General features: G+C 45.8%; 1 protein-coding gene across 4 annotated transcripts in view; it reads right to left on the bottom strand.

The window, feature by feature from the left end:
* LOC109879106 (dedicator of cytokinesis protein 4) overlaps positions 1-27944 on the bottom strand; it is a 152026-nt gene that overhangs the window by 103077 nt on the left and 21005 nt on the right. For all 4 annotated transcript variants that reach the window (XM_031797455.1, XM_031797458.1, XM_031797456.1 and 1 more), the window contains exons 2-7: positions 5043-5126; positions 2489-2529; positions 2135-2190; positions 1717-1813; positions 780-928; positions 202-286 (exon numbers count right to left, since the gene is read on the bottom strand). In XM_031797455.1, coding sequence (XP_031653315.1) covers positions 202-286; positions 780-928; positions 1717-1813; positions 2135-2190; positions 2489-2529; positions 5043-5126 — 512 coding nt within the window. The remainder of the gene's footprint in view (positions 1-201; positions 287-779; positions 929-1716; positions 1814-2134; positions 2191-2488; positions 2530-5042; positions 5127-27944) is intronic.

Here is a 27944-nt window from a genome sequence, read left to right as displayed (position 1 = left end):
TTCTGTCTTAAAAGAGTAAAATATGCGCCTGAATTACAGACTGCGTGGCAAACACGCAGCAGTCGCTAGGGCTAGCTATGTGGCTAATGCTAGAGAAAGGTATAGTGGACAGTGGATTGATGAGGATAGTGAGTGGGGAATACACAGTAACAAGAGAACAGTGTTCAGGCAATTGTTCCTGGTTTTGGGAATAGAACTCACCAGTTTGAAGAGTTCTGTGACGCTGATCTCGTCTGGGTCCACCATGCTGAACTCCCTGCGGGGTACCAGGTCCAAACTCAGCTGTCTGGAACACACACACACACACAACAGGACTGTCAGTGCATCAAACCATTCAGACAGGACACACTTGACAGAACTGGAAGACTGCTATGTCTCACAGGGACATAGAGGCATAGAGGGGTACCCACAAACACACACTCTAATCTCCCAGGGATAGATAAGTCTTTCAGAGCATGGGATGGTATAAGACAAGGAGAGGCAGGGTCACAGAACTCTTCAAACTGGTGTTTGCAGGGGGAGCGGTCTGTCATCTGTCCACACCCAACAGCAAGGGACTGACAGGTGTCGTTTCATCTGCCCGGGAGATAGAGACGCCGTGGAAAGTGTTTGTGTGTCTGATACGAAATGAAAAGTGTGTGTGTCTGTATGAACGTGTGGTGTGTCTGTTTGAAGGGGAACGGAACTGATTGAGCACAGCATGTGCCTGGGGAGGGAGTGTGACATTCAAAGACAGAGGGACTGGGATGCAGGAATGTTTCTCTCTCCCCACTACTCACTCGTTTCCCCAGTCCAACCTGGCAGTGATGTGCTGTTTGACGTCTTTCATGCGGTCGTTGGTGAGGTGACCAACCAGAACCTGTCTCCTCAGGTCCAAGATCTCATTCATCACGTGCCACAACCGATGGAACAGATCCCCATCATTCTTCTACACAGAGACAGAGAGACAGAGAGAGACAGAAAGAGCACAAGAGACAGAGACAGAGAGAGACAGAAAGAGCACAAGAGACAGACAGCGAGAGAGCGCGAGCGACAGAGAGATCACGAGAGACAGACAGACCGCGAGAGCACGAGAGACAGACCGCGAGAGCACGAGACAGAGAGAGCACGAGACAGAGAGAGCACGAGACAGAGAGAGCACGAGACAGACAGAGCACGAGACAGACAGAGCACGAGACAGACAGAGCACGAGACAGACAGAGCACGAGACAGACAGAGCACGAGACAGACCGCGAGAGCACGAGAGATAGAGAAAGCACGAGAGATAGAGAAAGCACGAGAGACAGAGAGAGAACGAGAGCGAGCAAGCGACAGAGCGAGAGAGCGAGGGAGCGACAGAGAGAAAGCAAGAGAGCAAGAGACATTTCAGAGTAAAACAATTGGGACCAGACAGTCAGCCTGCTATAACAAGTAATGCATCATAAATTCAGATTTTATGTCTAACAAGCACAGATCATTTATTAGACACAAACAATGTTACTCTTTAATATGCAGGAAAAAAAGGTTCCACTGTTTGCTGCAGGAAAAACACCTGAGGCATAATGTATTGCCCACTAGTTGAAAGGCATTCCCTGTCTGCAACGGTTCTCAGGTCTATTCTCCTCTCTGCAGGATGGGTGGGAACACACACGTGCATGTGTGTGTGTGTGTAAATTCATGCCTGTCTGTGCCAATTCCTGCATGCATTCCTACATGCGTGTGTTGAACAGTCTTTACCACGTAGAGACGTTTCCACATGGCCCCCCAGTCTCTCAGGGTGGATGTCATCTCAGTGATAACAGAGTCCTCTGTGGGGATGACAGTCTCAAACTGCCTGTGGGTCGGAGAGAGAGGAGAGAGGGACATCACATTACTACGGTATACCTACCGAGCATGGGTTAAAAGACACACTCACGCGACAGATAATAACGCAGTGTCACTATGAGAGGCTGGTCCAAAGAGGCACTCAACCTCCGTTCTGCTACGGTGACGTTGATCTCAATGTTTATCTAACGTTTCCTCTCCGCAGAAATGACATAAACCTACCTCGCCTCCCAGACTGGCTGATCTAATAAGGCTGTTTGCCTTCTCAGAGACAGACACGGGGAGACACACACAGAAACGGACACACACACACAATGCACTCATTACTCACCCTTTGTTCTTGATATGGGCATTCTTCAAGTGAATGTAAGTGCATGGGAAAATACCCTGGGGGGGAGAGAATAAACAAAGTAATGAATGGTGAATGTCATTTTAACTGTATCATTAAAACGGCACTACCACTAACACATTCTGTTAGCGAGCGTAAATGATGCAGATAATCAATACAAATGAATAATGTGTGTGTGTAAGTGCATGTCAACGTGACATTATTAAACTATGAGCCTCTCCCTACTGACCTGCTCACTGCACAGCCCTCAGATCAAAGCAGAGAGCTGATATTTCTGAATCTGAAAATAGCAGCTGCGCTGACAGCCTCAATACCACACAAGAGAGTCTCACCCACCTTGGCATTTGGATTCTTATGGACGAACCCCCTGTACCAGCCTGAGGAGACAGAAGAAAAAAAGACATTTTCATTGTGTCACTGTGACTTTCAGACCCGCCATCTTTCTTTTTATCACTACTTTAGACCAGAGCACTATGAGTTACAGGGCTGCCATTTGGGACACAGAACCGGGTTACTGAAGCGTCGACACTTCAGCGCCGGCCGCACCAGTCGTCGAGCTGCCGAGCTGGAAAACTGAAGGAGAAAAGAAAAAAAATGGCCAGCAGGAACACTTTATCACGGGAGGCAGGATTTTGTCGCTGCACTGTTTACTGCAAGCCTACCAGGCCCGGTGTTACATGGCACTGAGCACCCAGTATTTGTTGTGGCAACCGGCCAAGCTGGTGAGCCAGGGGGGGGGGGGTGTCAGTAGTACCACGGGCTGTAAGTAGCACCAGGAAGTGTAAGTAGCACCAGTAACCTAAGGTCATAATGTGCTACTCGTGTTAAAGAGGTGAGAATGTCTTGTGGTCTTGCCTACTGATGGACCTCCACGAGGCTCTTTACGAACTCTTTCTAGGTTTCGCTTGGCCAGAGCGTGTCAGAGGAGACATATGTCACCCATCACCCTACAGTAGTAACTTGGTGACATAGTATCAGCACTGGCAGAAACCATAACTTGTCTCCTCTCTAGGACAGAATAGATAGATCTTCTTGTCAACACCCTTGTCTTTGGGTTGTGGGGACCGGAACATATTGTATTTTGTCCCGTCCGTATGTGGACACCTGCTTCTCCAACATCTCATTGCAAAATCATGGCCATCCCCCCCAAGAGCATTAGTGAGGTCGGGCATTGATGTTGGGCGATTAGGCCTGGCTCGCAGTCGGCGTTCCAATTCATCCCGAAGGTGTTCGATGGGGTTGAGGTCAGGGCTCTGTACAGGCCAGTCAAGATCTTCCACACTGATGTCGACAAACCATTTCTGTATGGGCCTCGCTTTGTGCAAAGGGGCATTGTCAGGCTGGAACTGGAAATTGCCTTCCCCAAACTGTTGCCACAAAGTTAGAAGCACAGAATCGTCTAGAATGTCACTGTATGCTGTAATGTTAAGATTTCCCTTCATTGGAACTAAGAGACCTTGCCCGAACCGTGAAAAACAGCCCCAGACCATTATTCCTCCTCCACCAAACTTTACAGCTGGCACTATGCATTGGGGCAGGTAGCGTTATCCTAGCATCCGTCAAACGCAGATTCATTTGTCGGACTGCCAGGTGGCGAAGCGTGATTCACCACTCCAGAGAATGCGTTTCCACTGCTCCAGAGTCCAATGGTGGCGAGCTTCACACCACTCCAGCCGATGCTTGGCATTGCGCATGGTGATCTTAGGCTTGTGTGCCGCTGCTAGGCCATGGAAGCCCATTTCATGAAGCTCCCGACGAACAGTCCTTGTGCTGTCGTTGCTTCCAGAGGCAGTTTGGAACAATGGCAGTGAGTGTTGCAACCAAGGACAGACAATTTTTACACGCTACAGCACTCAGTGGTCCCATTCTGTGAGCTTGTGTGGCCTACCACTTCACAGCTGAGTCGCTGTTGCTCCTATTGAGTTCCAAACTGCCTCTGGAAGCAACATCAGCATAAGAGCTGTTCGTCAGGAAATACGTTTCCACTTCACAATAAAAAGCACTTACTGTTTACCGGGGCAGCTTTAGCAGGGCAGACATTTGATGAAGTGAGCTGTTGGAAAGGTGGCATCCTATGACAGTGCCACATTTAAAGTCACTGAGCTCTTCAGTAAGGCCATTCTACTGCCATTGTTTGTCTATGGAGATTACATGGCTGTGTGCTCGATTTTATACAACTGGCAGCAACGGGTGTGACTGAAATAGTCTAAACCACTAATTTGAAGGGGTGTCCACATACTTTTGCATTTAGAGTGTATATTAGATGTCAGATCATTTCCTTTGGGGAGTTTGTAATGAATCATCAGCCACCTCAGACGGACCTGTCATCTGTCTGTCTGTGTGTCCTTGAGCAACAACAGGAAGTGAGATCGTGATGCCCTGAGAAGGGAGGAAGGTTGCGTCAATGCTGTGTAAGTTAGCTGGGTGGAAACAGGAAAGTGTGACGGGGCACCTGCTCTGTCTGAAACTATGTCAAAAATGAACCCGTGAGTGTGAGCGACTCGGCCTTGAGGCTCACAAACTCCTTCGCAATACACAGCCAAACAGGGACACACACACACACACAAACACACTGGCAAGCAGAGCTCAGTGTGGGCGGGAAGCAGGAACCGAAGTCTTCTCCCTCTCGCGGCACAGGAAACAGTAGCAAACTGAGAGCCTCCACAAACGTTTATCTCATCAAATAGAAGAAAAAAAAAAAGGCTTAACATTTCATGTGCAACACAATACTCCTGGAGGGACAGACTGGGGAAGGAAACGTGGCCCAACTTCAAAAGGTTGACTACAGCCCCAGTAGCAGCCCATCTGTGAGTCACAGTGGCTGTCTGTGAAGCTCGAAGGGGGATTCGTGGTTTATGTGGGTGTGAAATGAGTAGAAGTTATCAGTTACCTTCACATTTCTCCAGGAGCTGCACCGTGTCCCCAATCTCCAATGGCAAGCCATGCTGGACCGTCCCTCTGAAACTGGCCAGCACTGAAACACAATAGAAGATATACTTTAATACCGGTGTGTATTTTTACGTGTGTATCTAGGTAACACACACCAACTCGACACACACACACACACAGTCAAAAAAATTAAAGTCTTAAATCACTCTTTTCATGTCACTAGAATTGAATCCGAGCTCAACTGTCTTGACTGAGGTTGTGCTGTGATTTGTTTCCAGTGTTCCCTGGGCAGACAGAAACAGGGAAGAGAATGGCCTGCTGGCTGCTGGTAGATTGAGTAAGCCTCTGGGTGTCATGCTGAACTACAGGGAAAATAATGTCATTCTGGGTCTTTCTGCTAGGAGGCCTCTTGTATAGGAGGGAGGCAAAACCTGCTGAGGCTTAAGAGTAGGACTCTCTTTGATGAGCAGCACGGTCAGTTAGAGGGAGAGAGAGAGCGCGAGAGAGCGCGAGAGAGAGAGAACGCGAGCGCGAGAGAGCCTAAAGAACAGGGGCAGGGTGAGGAGGAGGGAAGGAGAGAGACAGAGAAAAAGAACAAGCACGCAAGAGAGAAAAATAAAGAGTAACAATCTCAGTCGATCAACACAGAGCACTTTTCTCTAACAGCGTCTAATAGCTGGGTTAGCAGTGAGGAGTGTCGACAGACGCCATTCTCTGTGGTTCTGAGAAACAGGACATGATAACAGCACTCTGAGAATTTTCCAAGCTGCCACACTCTGGGGGAAACGCATCTAATAAGGATAGTACCTACGACATGGAAATGAGGAAGACTGGAGTCAGGCAAGGGTTTTGGAGAGGGGTTTTCATTTCATGGGGCACAGGGCAACCTTGTTTACCTGACCCGGCTGCAAAGTCAGTGAAACTTTAAATTGGGAGGTTCCGCTACATGAAATATAACTTCCAACACACTTTACTTGCACTGTGCTAACGCTTGAACCACAAGTAGAGTTTTCCAGCTGCAGTGCACTAAATGATGCAGTTTGAAGTAGAGTTTTTAATCGTTTCTTGGTAATCCATTCCCCAGCTGTTGTCTGTCTGCTAACTGGCATGGCTCTTTTCCAAAGATGTTGGCACCTGAAAGGTGTTCACTCAGCGGGGAAACTATTTTTTATTTTCTCTCCGGGGGAGAGGAGGAAGTGCTGCCTTATAAGGCAGGACAGCACACACACACACACACACAAAAGAAAGAAGGGGACATGATGCGATACAGACTGGATTCGAACCAGGGACTGTAGTGACGCCTCTTGCACTGAGACACACAGTGCCTTAGACCGCTGCGCCACTCGGGCGTCCATTAAAAAAAAAAGCCTCACACACAAATATAGCAAAACCACAGATATGATATGTGTACATGAACACAGGCACGCACATAGCCTCATAGTGGTGAACCTGTCACACAGGGTCAGGGCCCATGTTTCCAGTCGGCTTGGTCTGAGGCAGGAGTTCAGTCACCACAAGCTGTGCTCTGCTCTGCTGTGACACACATCTACTCGTGGGCAAATGGCTGTTCCTATTTCTAACCAGGCAGCCTCGTTCATGCTGAACTAACTTAGACATTATGTAAAGACTGCAGGAAACTGAAGGAAAAACACACACACACACACACACACACACACAGGAATTCAGGAACTGGGATAAAAGTCAAACTTAAATAAAAGTGCTGGACTGAACAGTGACTGAGAACCATGAACTTATATGACAATATCTCCTTCAGACTTGAGATGAAAAGACGTATGTCCAACCGGGACCTGACTACTGTAGGCTCTACTCCTGAGCCAAAGTGGAGACTTAGTTGCACTAACCTCCAGTAATCTACCCATGGGCTGCGTGCGGCTGCGACTCTCACCTTGCCCAAATCCTAAGGCAGTCCCCCCCAAAGCCAGAGAGAAGACTGGCTGTGTACTTTGAGCTCAGTGTTCTGTCCAGGGTGGATGGGGAAAGGCAGGCAGATCGGTACAAATAGCGTTTGTGTGAATTAGGCTTACATGTGCTTTAGGCTGCCATTTGGAGTCGAGGCCTGTCAAGTGATCCTACAGTTGGTTTGTCGGTCTCCCTCTAAGCTCCTTATAGGAACATGATGCAGACCACTGGTTCAGACAGGCTTTGGTGTAGTTTGTTGTGTTGTGTTCAAAGGCACTGGGTTTCACAGGCTGTACTGAATTGATCGAGCAATACCAGGTTTACAGCTAGCTAGGTATTACACAGACCTTGGTGTCACGTGTTCAAACCACGCAAGATGTAAAAGGTGTGGCAGGCATAACGTTTGAAAGTATACTTTAAAAGAAGATTAAACAGTTGTCTTGCATGAACCAGACAGAATATTCAGAGGAGACAACGAAACAGACATAGCAGGTTCTTAGTGCAGAGAGTCTCTGCCAAAAGAACTAGAAAAACAACCTGCAGTCGATGCCAACCAATGAGCAACTTGAGCTCAAAAGGATCCGTAAAAGTGGTTTTAACAGCCCGTCCTCACCCCCTTTCGCTCCGATTTGTGTTCCAACAACGAATCACACTCGTAATCCACTCCTCCGTCATCAATTATTCAACACATCATTAATATGCTAATTCGTCACCACAGACACGGGTGGTCCATTGACCCAGCTGCCAGAAATGAGCAAGTGTGCATTTTCCATTATTCAGATGTGTAGTTGTTGGATTCCTACTCCAATCCACACATACTGGAATGGAATGGAATCAGGTTAATAAATAATGGCGAGAACGAGACCGCACTTGATTTGCAGGAAGTTGCAAAAACAATTAATCAGCAGTAAGTGATATTCAAAATGGAAGGTGACATCCCTCGCTTTTCCCCTGCTCTTATCCGTCCCTCCTCTCGTTCCCTCCCTTCCTTTTCCTATTCCTTCGCTATGTGCAAGGCTGTGAGTTGAGGATGGTTAAGTCCTGCTTTATTTATACTCTGGCGTCTGCAGGATTTACATCTCAAGCCACAGCCATCTGCTTGGGTTTGACTTCACAACCATGAAACGGTTGGGTTTCATAACAGGAACTCTTGACAGCAGAGTTAGAATATCCAAATACCTGACAGAATCAGTGATTAATTCAAAGTTCTGAACAGATCCTTAATGTTCTCTGGTAGGGATGCACGATATATCGGTGAACATATAGGAATCGGCTGACATTAGCTACAGCCTGGAATCGAACCGGGGACTGTGGCGACGCCTCTTTTGCACGGAGATGCAGTGCCTTAACACACACATGGACGCAGAGGTCTAACAATTTAACTGTACTAGAATACTTAAAAGGCAGCACAAAAAAAAGTGGGAAAGGTTTTTTGGCAAGGAAAATATCAGATATAGGCCAAAAGTGTCATATCGGTGCATCACTATTCTCTGGCAAAGGGCTGGTAGTTGGTACAGGTACAGTGCCTTGCGAAAGTATTCGGCCCCCTTGAACTTTGCGACCTTTTGCCACATTTCAGCCTTCAAACATAAAGATATAAAACAATTTTTTTGTGAAGAATCAACAACAAGTGGGACACAATCATGAAGTGGAACGAAATTTATTGGATATTTCAAACTTTAACAAATCAAAAACTGAAAAATTGGGCGTTCAAAATTATTCAGCCCCCTTAAGTTAATACTTTGTAGTGCCACCTTTTGCTGCGATTACAGCTGTAAGTCGCTTGGGGTATGTCTCTATCATTTTTTCCCATTCCTCCTTGCAAAACAGCTCGAGCTCAGTGAGGTTGGATGGAGAGCATTTGTGAACAGCAGTTTTCAGTTCTTTCCACAGATTCTCGATTGGATTCAGGTCTGGACTTTGACTTGGCCATTCTAACACCTGGATATGTTTATTTTTGAACCATTCCATTGTAGATTTTGCTTTATGTTTTGGATCATTGTCTTGTTGGAAGACAAATCTCCGTCCCAGTCTCAGGTCTTTTGCAGACTCCATCAGGTTTTCTTCCAGAATGGTCCTGTATTTGGCTCCATCCATCTTCCCATCAATTTTAACCATCTTCCCTGTCCCTGCTGAAGAAAAGCAGGCCCAAACCATGATGCTGCCACCACCATGTTTGACAGTGGGGATGGTAGGTTCAGGGTGATGAGCTGTGTTGCTTTTTTGCATTGTTGCCAAAAAGTTCAATTTTGGTTTCATCTGACCAGAGCACCTTCTTCCACATGTTTGGTGTGTCTCCCAGGTGGCTTGTGGCAAACTTTAAACAACACTTTTTATGGATATCTTTAAGAAATGGCTTTCTTCTTGCCACTCTTCCATAAAGGCCAGATTTGTGCAAAATACGACTGATTGTTGTCCTATGGACAGAGTCTCCCACCTCAGCTGTAGATCTCTGCAGTTCATCCAGAGTGATCATGGGCCTCTTGGCTGCATCTCTGATCAGTCTTCTCCTTGTATGAGCTGAAAGTTTAGAGGGACGGCCAGGTCTTGGTAGATTTGCAGTGGTCTGATACTCCTTACATTTCAATATTATCGCTTGCACAGTGCTCCTTGGGATGTTTAAAGCTTGGGAAATATTTTTGTATCCAAATCCGGCTTTAAACTTCTTCACAACAGTATCTCGGACCTGCCTGGTGTGTTCCTTGTTCTTCATGATGCTCTCTGCTTTTTTAACGGACCTCTGAGACTATCACAGTGCAGGTGCATTTATACGGAGACTTGATTACACACAGGTGGATTGTATTTATCATCATTAGTCATTTAGGTCAACATTGGATCATTCAGAGATCCTTACTGAACTTCTGGAGAGAGTTTGCTGCACTGAAAGTAAAGGGGCTGAATAATTTTGCACGCCCATTTTTTCAGTTTTTGATTTGTTAAAAAAGTTTGAAATATCCAATAAATGTCGTTCCACTTCATGATTGTGTCCCACTTGTTGTTGATTCTTCACAAAAAAATACAGTTTTATATCTTTATGTTTGAAGCCTGAAATGTGGCAAAAGGTCGCAAAGTTCAAGGGGGCCGAATACTTTCACAAGGCACTGTATGCCATTGTGGCTTAGACACGGGTAGAGAAACAGCATTATTTCTGCCATACAGTGGAGTCCCGGTCGAAAAACAAAGACAGCATCTGTCTAAGACCGTCTTAATATTGCTTTGCTGTGCCATTTTCTGGACTCGACCGTGGCCAAAAAACTCTCTATTCTAGCTATGCGAATAAACATGAGTAACCCAGAATTAACCACGTTGTTTGAATGGGTCCCAACCCATTATGTCCCAGTTCTAGGGAAACATTACAGATGGACATTCTGCGGAGAACAGGCATGTGTCTTTAAATACCCACTCATAACATTTTTCCACTGTGTTACTGACACAAGGCAATGACTCAGCCCCCCCCCCCCCCCCCCGTGGTTAAGTACACATATGCCTATAGTCTTCAGGCCCTCCAAACACACTTAGCATCGTTGGCGCAGAGAAACATATATGTGTGTGTATATACGCACACCACGGTCCTGTGAGACATGGGGCACGAAGCTTTGGGCCAAGCCTGGTCATCTGACAGAGCGCTGTAACACTGAGACACGGATTAAAGACGTGCCGATGCGCTTCAGCGCTCTGCTCTCTCTCACAAAATGTGATTTCCTGGGGATGAGCTTCGACCCTGGAAGAGGTGGCTATGCATTTTAAAGCAGGAGGAATCAACAGGAGCTGACCGCGTGAGGCAGCAGACGTCGGTCTCACAGCATAGAGTATATGCACACACCTGCACCTGCCTCACAGCATCTAGACGATACGGCCGTGAAGCGAGAAGACCCAGATTGCGCCACGCCGCGTCAGCTCAGCTAGATATTATAATATATATATACATAAGCTCTCTCTCTCGATGAGAGAGAGGGAAAGACAGGCCAACAAAAGCTAGGCTGGTGAAATCGCTCACGAGGAACGGCTTTCATTTCACCTTTTCCATTTCCAGTTGTCCTTTCGATGCCTTTGTATGTCGAGATAACGGCGAGAAGCAGGCTATGGGGAAACGCTCGCTGGCAACAATAGCCTTCCCTCGAATCATAACACCTCAAAATGAGCTTTCATAAAAGATAAGTGTATAGCTTCTCTGAGGTGGCAAGGGCACGCACAGAATATAAATAAATTAAAACCAAAGTAATTACTACACATAACATCATACCGGGATCCATAACGTTCGATGAGCACAAATGTAAGCCGCGAAATAGGCTTAATCCTACAAATGTCAATGCAAGTAAATCATGCAAGACCTCACAAGGAGTAATTCTGCTTGTTTGGTGCTTTGTTCGCTCTGGTCTGAATGTATTCATAAAAGGCAAGATTATGAGTTTTGAAGGAGAGCAGTGTGCTGTTACAGAGGTGCTAATTGTGTGTGTGTTTGTGTGCATGTGCATGCTAATGTGTGTGTCCGCCACCTTTCAGCAGCATCCTGTGAGACGCTTCAGTGCCCCTTCTCTTTCTGCTCATTACAAAGGGAAGTCTGAGAGAGACTGGGTGTTCTGCTGTGGCTGCTTTAACATGCAGGTCTCTCCTAGCGTTTGAATCTCACTAACTAAAGCCTCTCGTAAAGAAGGAGCTCCCCTGGTTCTGAGAAACGTGTCTAGACCTGAACGACGTCGCATAAAAAAATCACACTTTACGTAACGCACTGTCAGCCTAAAACACGAACAGGGTGTTCACCGCGTATGGTACAAGGAAGTTGACACACCACACGCAGACATGCTCTCAATCTCTGCAATAAACCACATACTCTGCTGATTTACAAATCAGGCTATCTAGTGATTTATTCAGATCATCAATGTCAAACGAAACGGATTGTTTAAAAACTTCTTGCGGATCAGTGAGACGCTATTGTCCCATCGTCAACTTCCGGTGAAATTGCAGAGCCGAAATTCATGACAGAAATAGTCATATTTAACATTCATGAAAATACAAGTGTCATACATCAGTTAAAAACTGAACTTCTTGTTAATCCAGCCACTGTGTCAGATTTCAAAAAGGCTTTACGGCGAAAGCACACCATGCAATTATCTGAGGACAGCGCCCAGCACACAAAAGCATTAACAACATTTTCCAACCAGGCAGATGTGCCACAAAAGTCAGAAATAGCAATAAAATAAATCACTTACCTTTCAAGATCTTCTTCTGTTGGCACTCCAAAAGGTCCCAGCTACATCACAAATGGCTGTTTTGTTAGATAAAGTCCTTCTTTATATCCCCAAAAACTCATTCAATAATTCACCGGTTTCCCTCCTTCAAAATGCATACAAAATGAATCCCAAACATTACCAATAAACTTCCCCAAACAAGTCAAACAACATTTATAATCAAACCTCAGGTACCCTAATACGTAAATAAACAATACAATTTAAGACGGAGAATCGTTATTGGCATTACCGGAGATAAACAACAAAGTATGCTCATTCACCAGAATGCGTAACAAACATTACAGCCAAAATGGGAGCCACTTAGAAAAACTACAAATTCTAGCTAATTTTTCTAAAAACAAGCCTGAAACCCTTTCTAAAGACTGTTGACATCTAGTGGAAGCCATAGGAACTGCAATCTGGGAGGTAATTTCCTTCATATTAAAAATGACAGCCATAGGAATCAATGGTGGGCTGAATAGTTTTTCTTCTGGATGGTTTGTCCTCTGGTTTTCGCCTGCCATACCAGGTCTGTTATATTCACAGACATTATTTTAACAGTTTGAGAAACTTTAAAGTATTTTCTATCCAAATGTAACAAATATATGCATATCCTAGCTTCTGGGCCTGAGTAACATGCAGTTTACTTTGGACACACTTGTCATCCAGATGTCAAAATACTGCCCCCTAGCCCAAATAGGTTTTAACATCTGCATATTGTCATGACAAACATATACAGTAATGCCAGTGTCCACTAGGTGACAGCCTGCCTAATGACTAGGCCAGGCAGAGGAAATCATACATGACTGATGATTAAAAGGGGAATATAGGTCAGAGCAAGTCCAATGCAAAGCTATCCCACTTCACCTCAGTCTCAGGCCTAATCTGCCTGCCTACTGCCTCTATCTGTGGGCTGGTTGGGTTGTGTACGTGTTTGTGTGTGGGGACAAGCTGAGGGGAATGTCTGTGTTCTCTCTCTCTCTCTCTCTCTCTCTCTCCATCTCATTCACTTTTGACACTGAAAAGGGATGTTGCGATATTGTAGCTTTACGCAATATTGCATGTCAACGGCACCGCAAACTGAGAACACAGAGATCCCTACGCCTCCTCACAGCTGAGAGGAGAGGACAGGGGGAGAGGAGAGAAAGAATACAGAGCGACAGATGAAGAGGAGAGACAAAAGGGATGGGTGAGGATAATGAGATGAGAGAGAGAGGGACGGCAGAGAGAGAGAGGAAAAACAGGCCTGTATTCTCAGGTAAAGTGTCTTTGTGTGGGAGGGAGGGTAGAGGCAGTGTACAGGTCATATTTGATTTATTTAACCTTTTTATCTCGGCAAGTCAGTTAAGAATTTTTTTTTATGAATCGTATTTACAGTGACAGCCTAGGAACAATGGGTTAACTGCCTTGTTCAGTGGCAGAACGACAGATTTTTACCTTGTCAGCTCGGGGATTCGATATAGCAACCTTTGGATTACTGACCCAACACTCTAACCACTAGGTTACCTGCCGCCCCGATATGAAGCGTGCTGCATCAGCTTTTACTGTCTGTCTCCACACACAAACACATACAGCCCCCCCTGTGAGGTCTTTGTGAGGCCTCTATATTCATCTGTCTTTGTTCATCACATCCCTCCATCTGGGAAGAGGGGAGGAGTAAGGGGCCACCTACTCCTCTCACACTTCAATCTCTCTGCATCAAATTACATCCATTACTTGCTCTTCCCACTACAAGTGTATAAACACACACACACACGCATGCGAACCCACACAGGATATCAAATGAAGAAGCTTTTGAGTGTACATACCTAGCAGTCAGAGAGGAAAACAAAACACATGTGTGTGTTCACTCAACACACACACACACATGTACAGCAGACATGTGAGCAAGGGGCCACTGACTAGGCATGTGACAAACTGTCCCCACTCTCCCCCGCTCTCTTTCCCTAAGCCCCATTGTCTGAGTGACAGAGTAACAGAGATGACAGCTGTCTTGTTTAGCTGTCACCACAACTGCTTCCAGGAAGGGGGACGTCTCGGTCTCAACTTCAGCCTCAGCCAAGAAGTCACGACCCGGAGAAAATAAATATCCTGTATACTTGTAATAACACCCCCCTCCCCCAAAAAAGATCCTGCTTGTGAGTAATCTTTGGGGAGCGCTACCTTTTGGGGATGATGAAAGTCTTCGTAAGAGAGTGTGAGGTTAACCTTTGAAGTAAAATGTTCCCTTTGCGACTTTAAGAAATGTCACACTGACTTTAAGCCTTTTCGTCTTTGCTATGTTTGAGGGAAGTCAGGATGTGGTCAAGCAGCCTAGGGCTGACCCTATTTAGTCGACTGGTTTGTTTGGTCGATGTCGATAGGCTCTTAGTTGACAGTTGTTTTTTTGTAGAGCAGTTGCAAATGCATTTTTTCATGGCACACGAGACACATTAATTCATTGCAGAGGCTGCGGGGATGGCACAGTCCATCACTCTAAGACATATGTGCTCCTGAAATTATATATGGTTACATTATGCAAGAACAATGGTGCAACATTTTTTAACAAATGTGTTTTCCCGAATTGTAATGTTTCTTAATATTAACATATAAATGCCAAACATCCCTTATCATTTAACTGTGTATTCACGTGAAAATGCACATGAACTACCCTCCCCTCATGTGCATTTTACCAGCAGGCTTAGGGTCTCATGTGTCTTCTCAAGTACCCACCCGTGGATAGGCCAAGTAACCACAGGGGGTCCTAGTACCCCTGGTTGGGAATCACTGGTGTAGCCTGTTACCGGCAACTTCAGGAGCATAAGGGCAGAAACTGGACTCCACCTGGACTCCATCACCTCCTTGATTATCTTCCCTATATCTGGCAGTCCCCTTGGTTCTTTCCTCAGGTGTTATTGACTCGGATTTCATGTCCGTGCGTTGTTTGTGTTTCGTGTTCATGGTTTCTTTTATTTATTAAAAACACTCACTCCCTAGACTTGCAGTGCTCTCGTTACAGTGTGTCTGGGTCATTAGGTTAAGGGGATCCATTACCTAGTCCCATGAGGGCCATTAGACATGCACTCTGGAGCCATTAATCAACCCTTTAGGCACCTTTAGACATGCAATAGGAGCTTATGTCTCTATTATTTTTTTGCATTATTACTATGGGTATGCCACAAAATAGAATCTATGCCCTAATATCTGTGCCAATAAGAGGATGGAAAAGTTAAAGATGGGCCTAAACTAGTTAGAAGCAAGACAAAGAGATAATAGTGGCTGAATGCCAAAGGGTATGAATCATTAACATAAAGAGGAGTAACTATGCATGTCATGTAAGGATGAAAACTGTATAAAAGGAGTGTGCCGAGGATGGGAAGACAGTTGATCCATGGACCAGCTCGGCTTGTTACGTTGTAATAAAGTCTACTTTGAATTCGCAAGTTCCGGTATCTGAGAAATATTATTGGGACGATATTTCTATGATAGTACTTGTTAGCATTGCTAACCTTCGGACTACAAAGTATCAGTGGGATTTGAAAACAGCGCCCCTTGTGTTAAGTGCCAGTATTACAGAATATCCTGGGTATGGCACAAGGTCCGTATGAAGGTATGACTATCTGGATACCGACCAAGCCTACTTAAAGCATCAGTCAAGCTCAGAGCATATGGTTGATTTTATTAAAACACATAAGTTGTGTCTATATATGGAGAAATCCCCTTTCTTTCCAACCAATCGATTGGTCAAAAGACCAGACGGCTCTCGGTCGACCAAGATTTCTTTCAGTCGGGGACAGCCCTAAAGCAGACAGAGAGTAGGCTACTAGGTAGTCCATGGATCTTAGAGCAGACATACAAACAGCACCCAGCTCAAGCCCGTCTGTGCACTCAGACACCAGCGGGGTCACGACTAACAAGGGAGTGTAGAGGGGATCTACACTCCCTTGTTAGTCGTAACCCCGCTGGTGTCTGAGTGCACAGACGGGCTTGAGCTGGGTGCTGTTTGTATGTCTGCTCTAAGATCCATGGACTACCTAGTAGCCTACTCTCTGTCTGCGACGATTTAACTCCCCAAACTATTACCAGAAGAAACAGACGATGGAACAAGCCAGGCTTATTCATATTAATATATATATATGATATTCATCGATATTCACCCTTAAAGAGGGAGAAGACGATGAAGAGAGAGGGAAAGGAGGAGAGATAAGTGCCTGTCAGACCTCATGCATATCATTCTACACTCTCTCCCCCATTCTCTGTTTCTGTCTGGTGTCAGTCTAATATAGAAGTGATTCACTAGCACTCGATTCTCCTCCCAACACAAAATCCCTGGACTGAACCAGGGGGAAGGAAATGGGGGGGGGGGGGGGGGGGGGGCTAAACACACGAGAGGACCGATGTTAATGGTCAGAATGTGATATATGCTCTGAGGAGTGTGTGTGTGTGTGTGTGTGTGTGTGTGTGTGTGTGTGTGTGTGTGTGTGTGTGTGTGTGTGTGTGTGTGTGAGAATATTGTGTGGAGACTGCGTAGTCTGGGGAGAATAGCGTGGTTTTTCAATGACTATTTAACAGTAAGGCTGTACACGTTCACTATTTATGTCCTTAGGGAAGATGAAACTCCACTTCTGAAGAGCTGCATCTTTTCTCCCACTTGAGTTTAGTGTCTACGCCACAGCCATCTCATTCCCTACGATACAGACAATGTCTGTGTGCAGGCTATGTTCTCAACTGAAGTGCTATGGTATCACTTGGTTAATATGGTTAATATGGATTATTATAAACACTCCACTTGATCAAATACGATGCTCGACAACTGCTGTGCCCATCACTTCAGCTCAAAATATGAAAAGATTTCTACCCCAACTTGCCCCACACAGGGTGGTGTTCGGGGATTGACGAACATATTTCAATCCGCACTGAGCCATGGACACCATATGGTTTTCTGTTGTGAATCTGCTGGATTGCTGCATGACAGCAGCCTCTGAAATATTGTCAGGCAGTTACATTGTTCATTACATACAAACAGATGCACACAATTAGCCATTTTGTGTGTGTGTGTTCACAACACTAGCTGGCAGTATCACAGCAAGTCAAAGCTGGCTGGCGTCCTCCCCCCTGGGCCCCCAGGACCGCATCACTGCCTCATCTGATTAGCACCCTCGGCCCTATGGTTCATGGAGGGAGGGAGACAGGACGAGGGAGAGGGCAGAACGAGGGAGGAAGAGACAGAGGAGCAAGAGGAGCGGAAGAGAGTGAGATAGAGGGGGAAGAAGAACAGAGGGATGAATAAATGGAGGGAGGGAGAGAGAGATGAAGGGATAAAGAGAGGCAGAGCAGATCAGAGCACAGAGCGAGGGAGGCAGAGGAGATGGATTGAATTCTCAGGACAAAATGGAGCTGGGGCCCGGAGGTTTGGATTCCCTTTAAAACTATAGCCATTTGCATCTCATTATCACACCAATAAAAAGAGTGTTCAATAAAGATCCGACTAACTTGTCACTTTGAATGGCTGTGGTAAGGGGGCAAGGATATATAGGCCCTACCGCACCTGAGCTAGCCCCAGTGAACATGTATTCTGTATAGGAAGCAGCGAGGGAAGTGGTATTGACACACACGATTAAAGCTCATCAGCTCTAAGACCGGAGGGCTAAGGAAAGGGATGAATCAGGCATTTCTCTCTGAGCATCAACATCACCATTATCAGCCGACAGACCATGTCTATTGGTTTAATCATTATTGGTTGCTTATTTAGACAATTCGGGCCTCAATAAAAGTGAACGAGTGCAAACGAAGCATCACAGGGCAGTGAGTGTACGAGTATTGAGCATTATGAGAGCAGTGAGTGGTCACTGCAGAGCTACAGAAGGAAGAAGGCACAGTGGGAGCACCAGACACACGCCCGGTCTTCAGATGTGTGTTAGGGTTCAGTGCACACACACACACACACACACACACACACACACACACACAGTGCTGACGGTGCTCGGCTGAGAGCAAAGCCAGAGCAGAGGAAGTCCCTACAAAGGAGACACTAGCCAGAGTATACAAGCACGCACCACACACACTCAAGAGCCAGATGGCATGTGCTACACAAACAACCAGTGGAGCATACCTTATTATCAACTCATCTAGCCAGCATCTGACTACAATATCCCAATCTGTGATTTAAATTCAGCACAAGAAGCAAGTGAAGCAACCATCCCAAGCTCACAATATGAGAACAGCATATAAAGACACTGTCATCCAGGGTCATGAGATATTTCATCCATACAAATCAAGCCTGGGGCCAGACACAGGCAAGCAGAAGAACCCGCGGTGGAGACTGGAGAGAGAGATACAGTATTGAAGGAATCAGTCGTAGCTGAATGACTAGCTCGATGGCTGGATGTTTGGCAGAAAGAGAGGAGTGGGAGAAATAGAGGTGAAAGAGAGTAGGGTTGTCCGAGTAGAAAGAGAGAAGGGGGGGAGAAAGAGGATGAATGGCAGGGTAGAAAGAGAGGAGGTTGAGAAAGAGAGGAGGGGGAGAAAGAGAGGAGGGGGGAGAAAGAGAGGAGGGGGAGAAAGAGAGGTGAAAGAGAGTAGGGTTGTCCGAGTAGAAAGAGAGAAGGGGGGAGAAAGAGAGGAGCGGGAGAAAGAGAGGAGCGGGAGAAAGAGAGGAGCGGGAGAAAGAGATGAGCGGGAGAAAGAGAGGAGCGGGAGAAAGAGGATGTTGGAAGGGTAGAAAGAGAGGAGGTTGAGAAAGAGAGCGGGAGAAAGAGAGGAGGTTGAAAGGGTAGAAAGAGAGGAGGTTGAGAAAGAGAGGAGGTTGAGAAAGAGAGGAGCGGGAGAAAGAGAGGAGGAGAAAGAGGATGTTGGAAGGGTAGAAAGAGAGGAGGTTGAGAAAGAGAGGATGGGGAGAAAGAGAGGATGTTGGAAGGGTAGAAAGAGAGGAGGTTGAGAAAGAGGAGGGGTAGAAAGAGAGGCGGCTGAGAAAGAGAGGATGTTGGAATGGTAGAAAGAGAGGAAGTTGAGAAAGAGAGGAGCGGGAGAAAGAGAGGAGGTTGAGAAAGAGGGGGAGAAAGGGAGGAGCAGGAGAAAGAGAAGAGCGGGAGAAAGAGAGGAGGTTGAGAAAGAGAGGAGGTTGAGAAAGAGAGGCAGTTGAGAAAGAGAGGAGGGGTGAAGGGTAGAAAGAGGGGGAGAAAGAGCGGTGGTTGAGAAAGAGAGGATGTTGGAAGGGTAGAAAGAGAGGAGGTTGAGAAAGAGAGGAGGTTGAGAAAGAGAGGAGGTTGAGAAAGAGATGATGTTGGAAGGGTAGAAAGAGAAGAGGTTGAGAAAGAGGAGGGGGAGAAAGAGAGGAGGTTGAGAAAGAGAAGGGGGAGAAAGAGAGGAGGTTGAGAAAGAGGGGGAGAAAGAGAGGATGTTGAGAAAGAGGGGGAGAAAGAGAGGATGTTGAGAAAGAGGGGGAGAAAGAGAGGATGTTGAGAAAGAGGGGGAGAAAGAGAGGATGTTGGAAGGGTAGAAAGAGAGGAGGTTGAGAAAGAGGAGGGGGAGAAAGAGAGGAGGTTGGAAGGGTAGAAAGAGAGGAGGTTGAGAAAGAGGGGGAGAAAGAGAGGAGGTTGGAAGGGTAGAAAGAGGGGGAGAAAGAGCGGTGGTTGAGAAAGAGAGGATGTTGGAAGGGTAGAAAGAGAGGAGGTTGAGAAAGAGAGGAGGCGAAAGAGAGGATGTTGGAAGGGTAGAAAGAGAGGAAGTTGAGAAAGAGAGCGGGAGAAAGAGAGGAGGTTGAGAAAGAGGGGCAGAAAGAGAGGAGGTTGAGAAAGAGGGGGAGAAAGAGAGGAGCAGGAGAAAGAGAGGAGCGGGAGAAAGAGAGGAGGTTGAGAAAGAGAAGCGGTTGAGAAAGAGAGGAGGGGGGATGGGTAGAAAGAGGGGGAGAAAGAGCGGTGGTTGAGAAAGAGAGGCTGTTGGAAGGGTAGAAAGGGAGGAGGTTGAGAAAGAGAGGAGGTTGAGAAAGAGAGGATGTTGGAAGGGTAGAAAGAGAGGATGTTGGAAGGGTAGAAAGAGAGGATGTTGGAAGGGTAGAAAGAGAGGATGTTGGAAGGGTAGAAAGAGAGGAGGTTGAGAAAGAGGGGTAGAAAGAGAGGAGGTTGAGAAAGAGGGGGAGAAAGAGAGGTTGAGAAAGAGGGGGAGAAAGAGAGGAGGTTGGAAGGGTAGAAAGAGAGGAGGTTGAGAAAGAGAGGATGTTGGAAGGGTAGAAAGAGGGGGAGAAAGAGCGGTGGTTGAGAAAGAGTGGATGTTGGAAGGGTAGAAAGAGAGGAGGTTGAGAAAGAGAGGAGGTTGAGAAAGAGAGGATGTTGGAAGGGTAGAAAAAGAGGAGGTTGAGAAAGAGAGGATGTTGGAAGGGTAGAAAGAGAGGAGGTTGAGAAAGAGGGGGAGAAAGAGAGGAGGTTGAGAAAGAGGAGGGGGAGAAAGAGAGGATGTTGGAAGGGTAGAAAGAGAGGAGGTTGAGAAAGAGGAGGGGGAGAAAGGGGAGGGGGAGAAAGAGAGGAGGTTGGAAGGGTAGAAAGAGAGGAGGTTGAGAAAGAGGGGGAGAAAGAGAGGAGGTTGAGAAAGAGGGGGAGAAAGAGAGGTTGAGAAAGAGGGGGACAAAGAGATGTTGAGAAAGAGGGGGAGAAAGAGAGGAGGTTGGAAGGGTAGAAAGAGAGGAGGTTGAGAAAGAGAGGATGTTGGAAGGGTAGAAAAAGAGGAGGTTGAGAAAGAGGGGGAGAAAGAGAGGACCTTGAAAGAGTAGAAAGAAGCCTTTATGTGGCAGACATAAGAAAGGGGCAGGTGAAGACATTAGTAATGTGAGAGGGGTGGTCAAGTGTGTCGTACAACAGACTGGTTCGCTTGCAGTGGTCTGGATGAGCTGGATGGGGTAGGGTAGAAATACGAGGACAGAGACTTGGAGGGAGGCTCTGAGCGGCTGGTATAGTGGAAGGACATAAGGGCTACTCGGCACTGCTACACAGCACAGGATCACTCACATAACCACTGATACAGGGTCAGATATAAGTTTCATCCCCCTAACGGTTAAAGGGCAATTCCACTACTTTTCAACATATGCATTATCCACGGCACTAAACCAGTGTCTACATATGTGAAATCAGCACGTTTCTATGATCCGTGGTTAAAAAGTTACAAATAAAATCCCTCAATAAATAATTCTCTGTGACATCAAAACCTGCAACAAATTCCTGTCCCCACAATTTTTCTTGCTCCTCGCGACACCGCGAATCTCATGGTGTTTGAAAATGACTGTTTTTGATGTGGTCATCGGGCAGAACTTTATATTTTGTTTTACAAAACGTAGAAATGCACTGTTTTCACACACACTGAGTAAACAAAAAAAAACATTAAGGACACCTGCTCTTTCCATGACATAAACTGGCCAGGTGAATCCAGGTGAAAGCTATGATCCTTTATTGATGCCACTTGTTAAATCCACTTCAAAATCAGTGTAGATGAAGGGGAGACGGGTTAAAGAAGGATGTTTAAGCCTTGAGACAAGTCAGACATGGATTCTGTATATGTGCCATTCAGAGGGTGAATGGACAAGACAAAATATTTAAGCACCTTTCAAATGGGGTATGGTAGTAGGTGCCAGGCACACCGGTTTGTGTCAAAACTGTAACGCTGCTGGGTTTTTCATGTTCAACAGTGTCCCGTGTATATCCAGAATGCTCCACCACCCCAAGGACATTGAGCCAACTTAACACAACCGTTTCAAGCATTGGAGTCAACATGGGCCATCATACCTGTGGACCGCTTGACACCTTGTAGAGTCCATGCCCTGACGAATTGAGGCTGTTCTGAGGGCAAAAGGGTGGGGTGCAACTCAATATTAGGAAGGTGTCCTTAATGTTCTGTGCACTCAGTGTATGTTGATACTGGTTTTGTGCTGGAGATATTGAAACGTGTTGGAGTTGTCCTTTAATATGATTGGGTAAATGGTTAGGGCTAACTTCTACCTAGATCGTGTATCTCTTGCACTCACTGCTACTGTGGGGGGCGATGAGAATTGTCTTTGTTCAGCCAAAGGTAATGTTACCTTTATTTAACTAGGCAAGTCAGTTAAGAACAAATTCTTAATTTTCAATGACGGCCTAGGAACAGTGGGTGCCTGTTCAGGGGCAGAGCGACAGATTTGTACCTTGTCAGCTCGGGGATTTGAACTTGCAACCTTTCGGTTACTAGTCCAACGATCTAACTACTAGGCTACCCTGTCGCCTCAACAAACAAAAAAAATATGTATTTTGTGGCAGCAAAATAAGGATTTGAACAGTGAGGTGGGGGATGAATTATCTACCCATGCTTGTTAAACTCACTGACATAACCGTTGGGGGGGGGGGGGTTGGCACATATCAGACAAAAGAAAACCTGGCTTTTCTCTGCAACTTCCTATTATCAGCAGCGTTTCATTATGATTCAAGTTACCTCTAAATATTTGTCCAGTATATAAATGAAGAAAAATGTCAGATTGGGAGAGGATTTTCAAACTGACACAACTTAATGCATAGGCTATCAGACTCACAGTAAACATGTGCAATTTCACTATTGCGTCACAGTTCGTTAACTATTTTTAAAATAACTTTTCTTTACCTTTTAATATTGTTTTTGATGTGTCCATTTTGTTTAAATGTATGTCACTGTTGATTTATGTACAAAGGGAAGGTCACAATTCTGTTCGTACACTGGTTTACATGGATATGCTTCGTAATAAAAACAGGCCGTTACACGCCGTTGTCATCATGGCATTTCATTATCATTATTCAGGTTATTATTTATACATTTTAAATCTACAAATTAAGAAATGCCAGGTTGGAGAAGATCTATCCCATTTTGGTATTGACACAAAATTAGTGCATGACGGAGTCAAAAATAAATATATATGCCTCCCTTGTCTGTTGGCTTTTCTGAAATGTTTTTATTTTATTGGGGATCCTATTTTGACGCACAAATCCATTCACATTAAGTCCGATGGTTTCTCTCAAAACGCCCGAAAATATTCGCACAAACCCTGCTGCGGTGGTAATTCTATAGGCAGTGGCATATGTTCTTCTACAAGAAATCGCCGTAATGAGAGAAATAATGTAGCCTGAACTAGTGAAAACAGGATTCCATCATGACAGGACCGTTTGGTTCTTGTCCAGACAGGCTAAATGAGGAATCTGAATGGGTATATAGGCCAATAGAGAGAATCGGCGAACTCACACACGCACACCCCCGTAAAAAAAAGGACCCGTCAATCAAAACCCCCAGCGAATGTCAGACACAAGAGCAAATATTTATCCTTTCTTTAAAAACGTTTTTTTTTTCAAACCCTATGCTTTCCGAAAGCAGGCAATAAGATAGTGAATTGACGAGGGAAGTATAAAGGGAAGAGAGGTATGAAATTGACAAGGGTCAAAATAGAAACTAATACACGCAACATGTCTATACCCTATTTATCTGCGACAATTCGTGTATAAATCAAGAAAAGATTCAGTCTTATACCACGCCAGGTTTTGAGAGGTTTGGCGCATCGTCCATTTGACACAACCTTAGTGCGTTTATAGGCCTCAGAGACAGAACGACCTTGTCGACTGCTGTTGAATAATTAATGAATGGTCAGACACATCCAACCTTTTTTTTTTTTTTTAAAGAAGAAGAGCGATTTCTTTATTTACTGGCAAGCACTGGAAAAACGGGCATTGTATAAAAGAAAGTCCCACATCAAGTGCCGTAGGCTAACGCATCTTACACCCCCCGTGCATCTAGCGGTTTAGCTGCTGGAGTATCAACCTACAGTTGGAAAGAGGGGGAGATGTCGACAGTTTACTAGACAGACTAAGTTAGCAAAACAATTGCTTCTAATCATGAGTAAATACTCCCGCTATTAGGTAGAGTTCATCTGCATGAAAATAAAAAAATTGTGCCTATTTCAATTACATCCAAACACATCATTTGAAAAAGGGCATTTTGAAAATACGTTTCACTCAGTCAACAGAGTATTAGTCTGTACACCTAAATCTGCACTGTATTTGGGTCAAGCAGGATTGAGCGTGTGGTGTGTACAGTTCCACAGCAGCCTATGACATTACATCACTCAACATGCTGTTCAGTTCACCCATCGGTGGTTTGGTGAAGGAGGAAAAGAACACGTTCCAAATGACACCCCATTCCCTATACAGTGCCCTAATTTTGACCAGAAAAGTAGTGCACTGTAAAGGAAATGGGGTGCAATTTGGGGACGCAACAAAATGAAGGCCAGGCAGCCAGCATTGTAAACAGAATCAGAGACGTTCCAGTAACCCCAGCTTTCATAATCTGATACCTCTGGTTATAGGGGTGCCAACACTGTTTGTTTTAGCATTAAGCCATTCATCCCGTCAGAAAGGAGCGCGAGCCATGGCCCTTGAGCACAGTGGCACTGACACAACACAATTTTGCAATGGCTGCATCCCAAATGACACCCTATTCCCTATATAGTCCACTGCTTTTAGTAGGGCACCATGAAGGTAATAGGGCACTATTTAGGACACATCCCAGAACCACAGGCGCTGGTAGAGCTAATCATCAATTTACATCAGAGCAGTGGGAGAAGTGAAGGATAACAATGTTTTAATGGACTGAGAGAATGCTGTTGTCTTGTGTGTGGTGTCTTCAGAACTAGTCCACTGCAGAGCCTATACAATATGGTGACAGTGAAAAACAGAAGTGAAAATTAGTTGTGTCATCCAAACCCCCCAAAAAAGACCCTCCCCCCTCCCTGGCTGCCAGAAGATGTTTCATTTATTTTCCTCCGTGGAAAATGTGTTCCTCCTCGATAGCGCAGGGACGAGGTTGTGAAGAGGCTCTTTAAGCCTTAGGTATGAGTCAGCCATCCATCTGCTTGGATTTAGACTAATCAATAACCGCCACCCTGGCGGTCCACCCTGGCGGCCCACTGACACTCTGAGGTGTGGTGTGGACATGAGCCTGGACCTGCGGCCGAGCAGTCATGGGGATGGGATAGAGGCACATGGACATCATGGACACACCAAGTACAGGTTCTCAGGTTACAATGGACTATTGTTGAATAAAATAATATTCAATGAAGTATGAGAGAGAAACGGTGAAAGGGCTAAAGTAAACTACAGTACGGTTAAGCTTGATTCCCAACAGTTTGGCCCTCTGTGCTGGGAGCTCGTTCACATGGTCTAGCAATCCTCTGAGGCTAAGGGCTTCAGCTGTCTGAGTTATTTTGCTGTGCGGCGCTGCTGGTGCATGCCGTTGGTGGATCGCGCCGGATTATTCAAGGGGCCGAGGAACTGTGCGAGAGAGCCACGACGGAACCGCGAAGACCGCCATTGGCTCAGTGTGAGAGTTCCAGAGTTCCTTCAGGAACGGAGCTCTGTATGTCAAAGCCAGCCACAGAGACAGGAGGCATAGCCAGCAGCCACAGAGGGGTGGGGGAGGGGAGAGGACAGGAGAAGAAGAAGAACACAGCACAGCCAAGAGAATGCATTCTCCAGCTACCTCACAACATAGTCCTGATTAACTGCTACTCAGCTGTCATAGGAGTTCATCTCTCAAGGCTCTGCGTCGGCTTGTGGTGTAACAGCTAGTTCACACATTCGCTGCCATTACCAGCCAGAGCCTATCACGCTTGCAACTAATACTGGGCTTTAGTTCCATAATGACTCAAGTTTATAGCTCGTCCAGTCAAAATGATTATATTTTTCTGGCCGTTTAAATTGGGGAGGAAAAACCGTTTTGCCCGAGTGGGCCCAGTCACTTGGTCAGCTGGATGACTTAAGACGCAGCGGCGATTGCTGCTCCTGCCGTGAGTCAACGTGGCTAAGCTCTGCTAATTTATTCATGCCGACCGAGGTCCACACAGCCAGGCAAAATCAATAGAGGAAAGTAAAGCGAGGTTGAAAAAATAATCATAATGAAATTCAGTGCCCCAGTTTCCACCCTGAATTGGGTCAGTGGCAGCCATTTACACCCTCAAACTGCCTGTAATTAAACAAAACTAGTTAAAAGCCTCGTAGAAGGCTGAGGATGTGGAGGTGTTGGGGGAAATGGAATGGGAGGAAAAGGGGAGGTTGGTTGGTGTGATTAATTTCCTCTTTGTTTTACTCCCCCTCACAGTCCCTCAGTACGAGGTGTATAAGAGTGTATAACAAAAAAGAAAAGTAGCCTAATTTGTGCATGTGAGTCTTTCCATCTTTACAGCTCCCTGGGGGCCAAGGTTGGGTTGGTATGAAACCTCTAATGAGCTGCTCAAAGCCAAACCGGCACAATCCTCATGCCAACGCAGTGCCTGGCTAATTTGTCAGTCGATCCCTTGATAGGAGGTATACGGGACTAAGCTGCAAAATGTATTCACATAGGACAAGGCCTTATTGATGATCAATTGACAGAAGTGGTTGACTTACTTTCTGTATCTCAACACACTCAAATATGTGCAACAACACAACCCAACACAAGCCCCTCATCCACAGATCCAGCTGGGGATGAAACCCAACACTGGGCTACAGATGGCTCAGACAGTGTACCCCTCCCCTCTCTGTAATCCTCGCAGTCCTGCAGGTAGGATCCAGCCTGGCAGGGTGACAGGCCTCTGTGTGGCCTATTGTCAGAGCCGTGTTACGCTGACTGGGCTGGGGATGGGGGATCCATTCAGGGGAAGGCTCTGCCCTTCTCTGCTGCTGTCCTGTTGATAGGGTAGTCCTAATTCCTTGGCGGCACTGGTGGTGTGAGTGGAGGGAGGCAGCAGCCTTCACACCGCATTAGGGCCAACATCAAAGAGGATTATGGCACGAATCCAGATGAAAACCAACCAGGAGAGATTTAAACACCACCGATGGGGGCTGATGATGAGGATGTCTGGAGTGGGGGGGGGGGGGGGGGGGGGGGGGGCCTTTGACTTCAGTATTAACCAGAAAGATTCATACTGTATCTTCTGGAGAAAATTAAATAGGGGAGAATGACACTGTTACCATGTACATACCAGGTAATACCATGGTAATAGAAAGCCAGTAGAATGAGACACAGCCGAAGAGAGAAAATATCTGCAGAGAAAATATCGGGGGGCACCAGAGTGGCGCAGGGGTCTAAGGCAATGCATGTCAGTGCTAGAGGTGTCACTACACTAGAAATATATATCTATAGAAATATATATTAAACATGAAAAAAGGAATAAACCAATGAGGCCGAGATGCAAAAATAATAGAATTCATTTAAGCTCAAAAGAATACAAAAAAGTTAAAGTGCATGTTGAGATGTAAAATAAATAAAACATTTAAAAACATGTAAATACGAAGACCTTGGGCCTCCTGAGTGGTGCAGTGGTCTAAGATCATCTTTGAAATATGAATCTTTTTTTTCAGCCCATTGTGTTGGTGCATAATTGCCCATGAGTCTTGTAGCTGTAGCTCTATAGTAACAACAAAGTATTGATGGATAAATGGTAGATCATTTGTCATTTTTGTCCAATGCAATTATTTAATTGAATATATATACACATTACTTTATTTTTGCATTATCTTACAACACCCTAAGGACCTAGTATTGTATTATTTATTCCCCCCCCCCCCCTTTTCTCCCCAATTTCGTGGTATCCAATTTGGCATTTACAGTCTTGTCTCATTGCTGCAACTCCCGTACGGACTCTGGAGAGGTGAAGGTCGAGAGCAGTGCGTCCTCCGAAACACAACCCAGCCAAGCTACACTGCTTCTTGACACAATGCCCACTTAACCCGGAAGCCAGCCGCACCAATGTGTCGGAGGAAACA

This window comes from Oncorhynchus kisutch, linkage group LG19, assembly GCF_002021735.2.
Source record: "Oncorhynchus kisutch isolate 150728-3 linkage group LG19, Okis_V2, whole genome shotgun sequence".
Taxonomy (NCBI): domain Eukaryota; kingdom Metazoa; phylum Chordata; class Actinopteri; order Salmoniformes; family Salmonidae; genus Oncorhynchus; species Oncorhynchus kisutch.
This window is presented reverse-complemented; position numbering and strand designations above follow the sequence as displayed.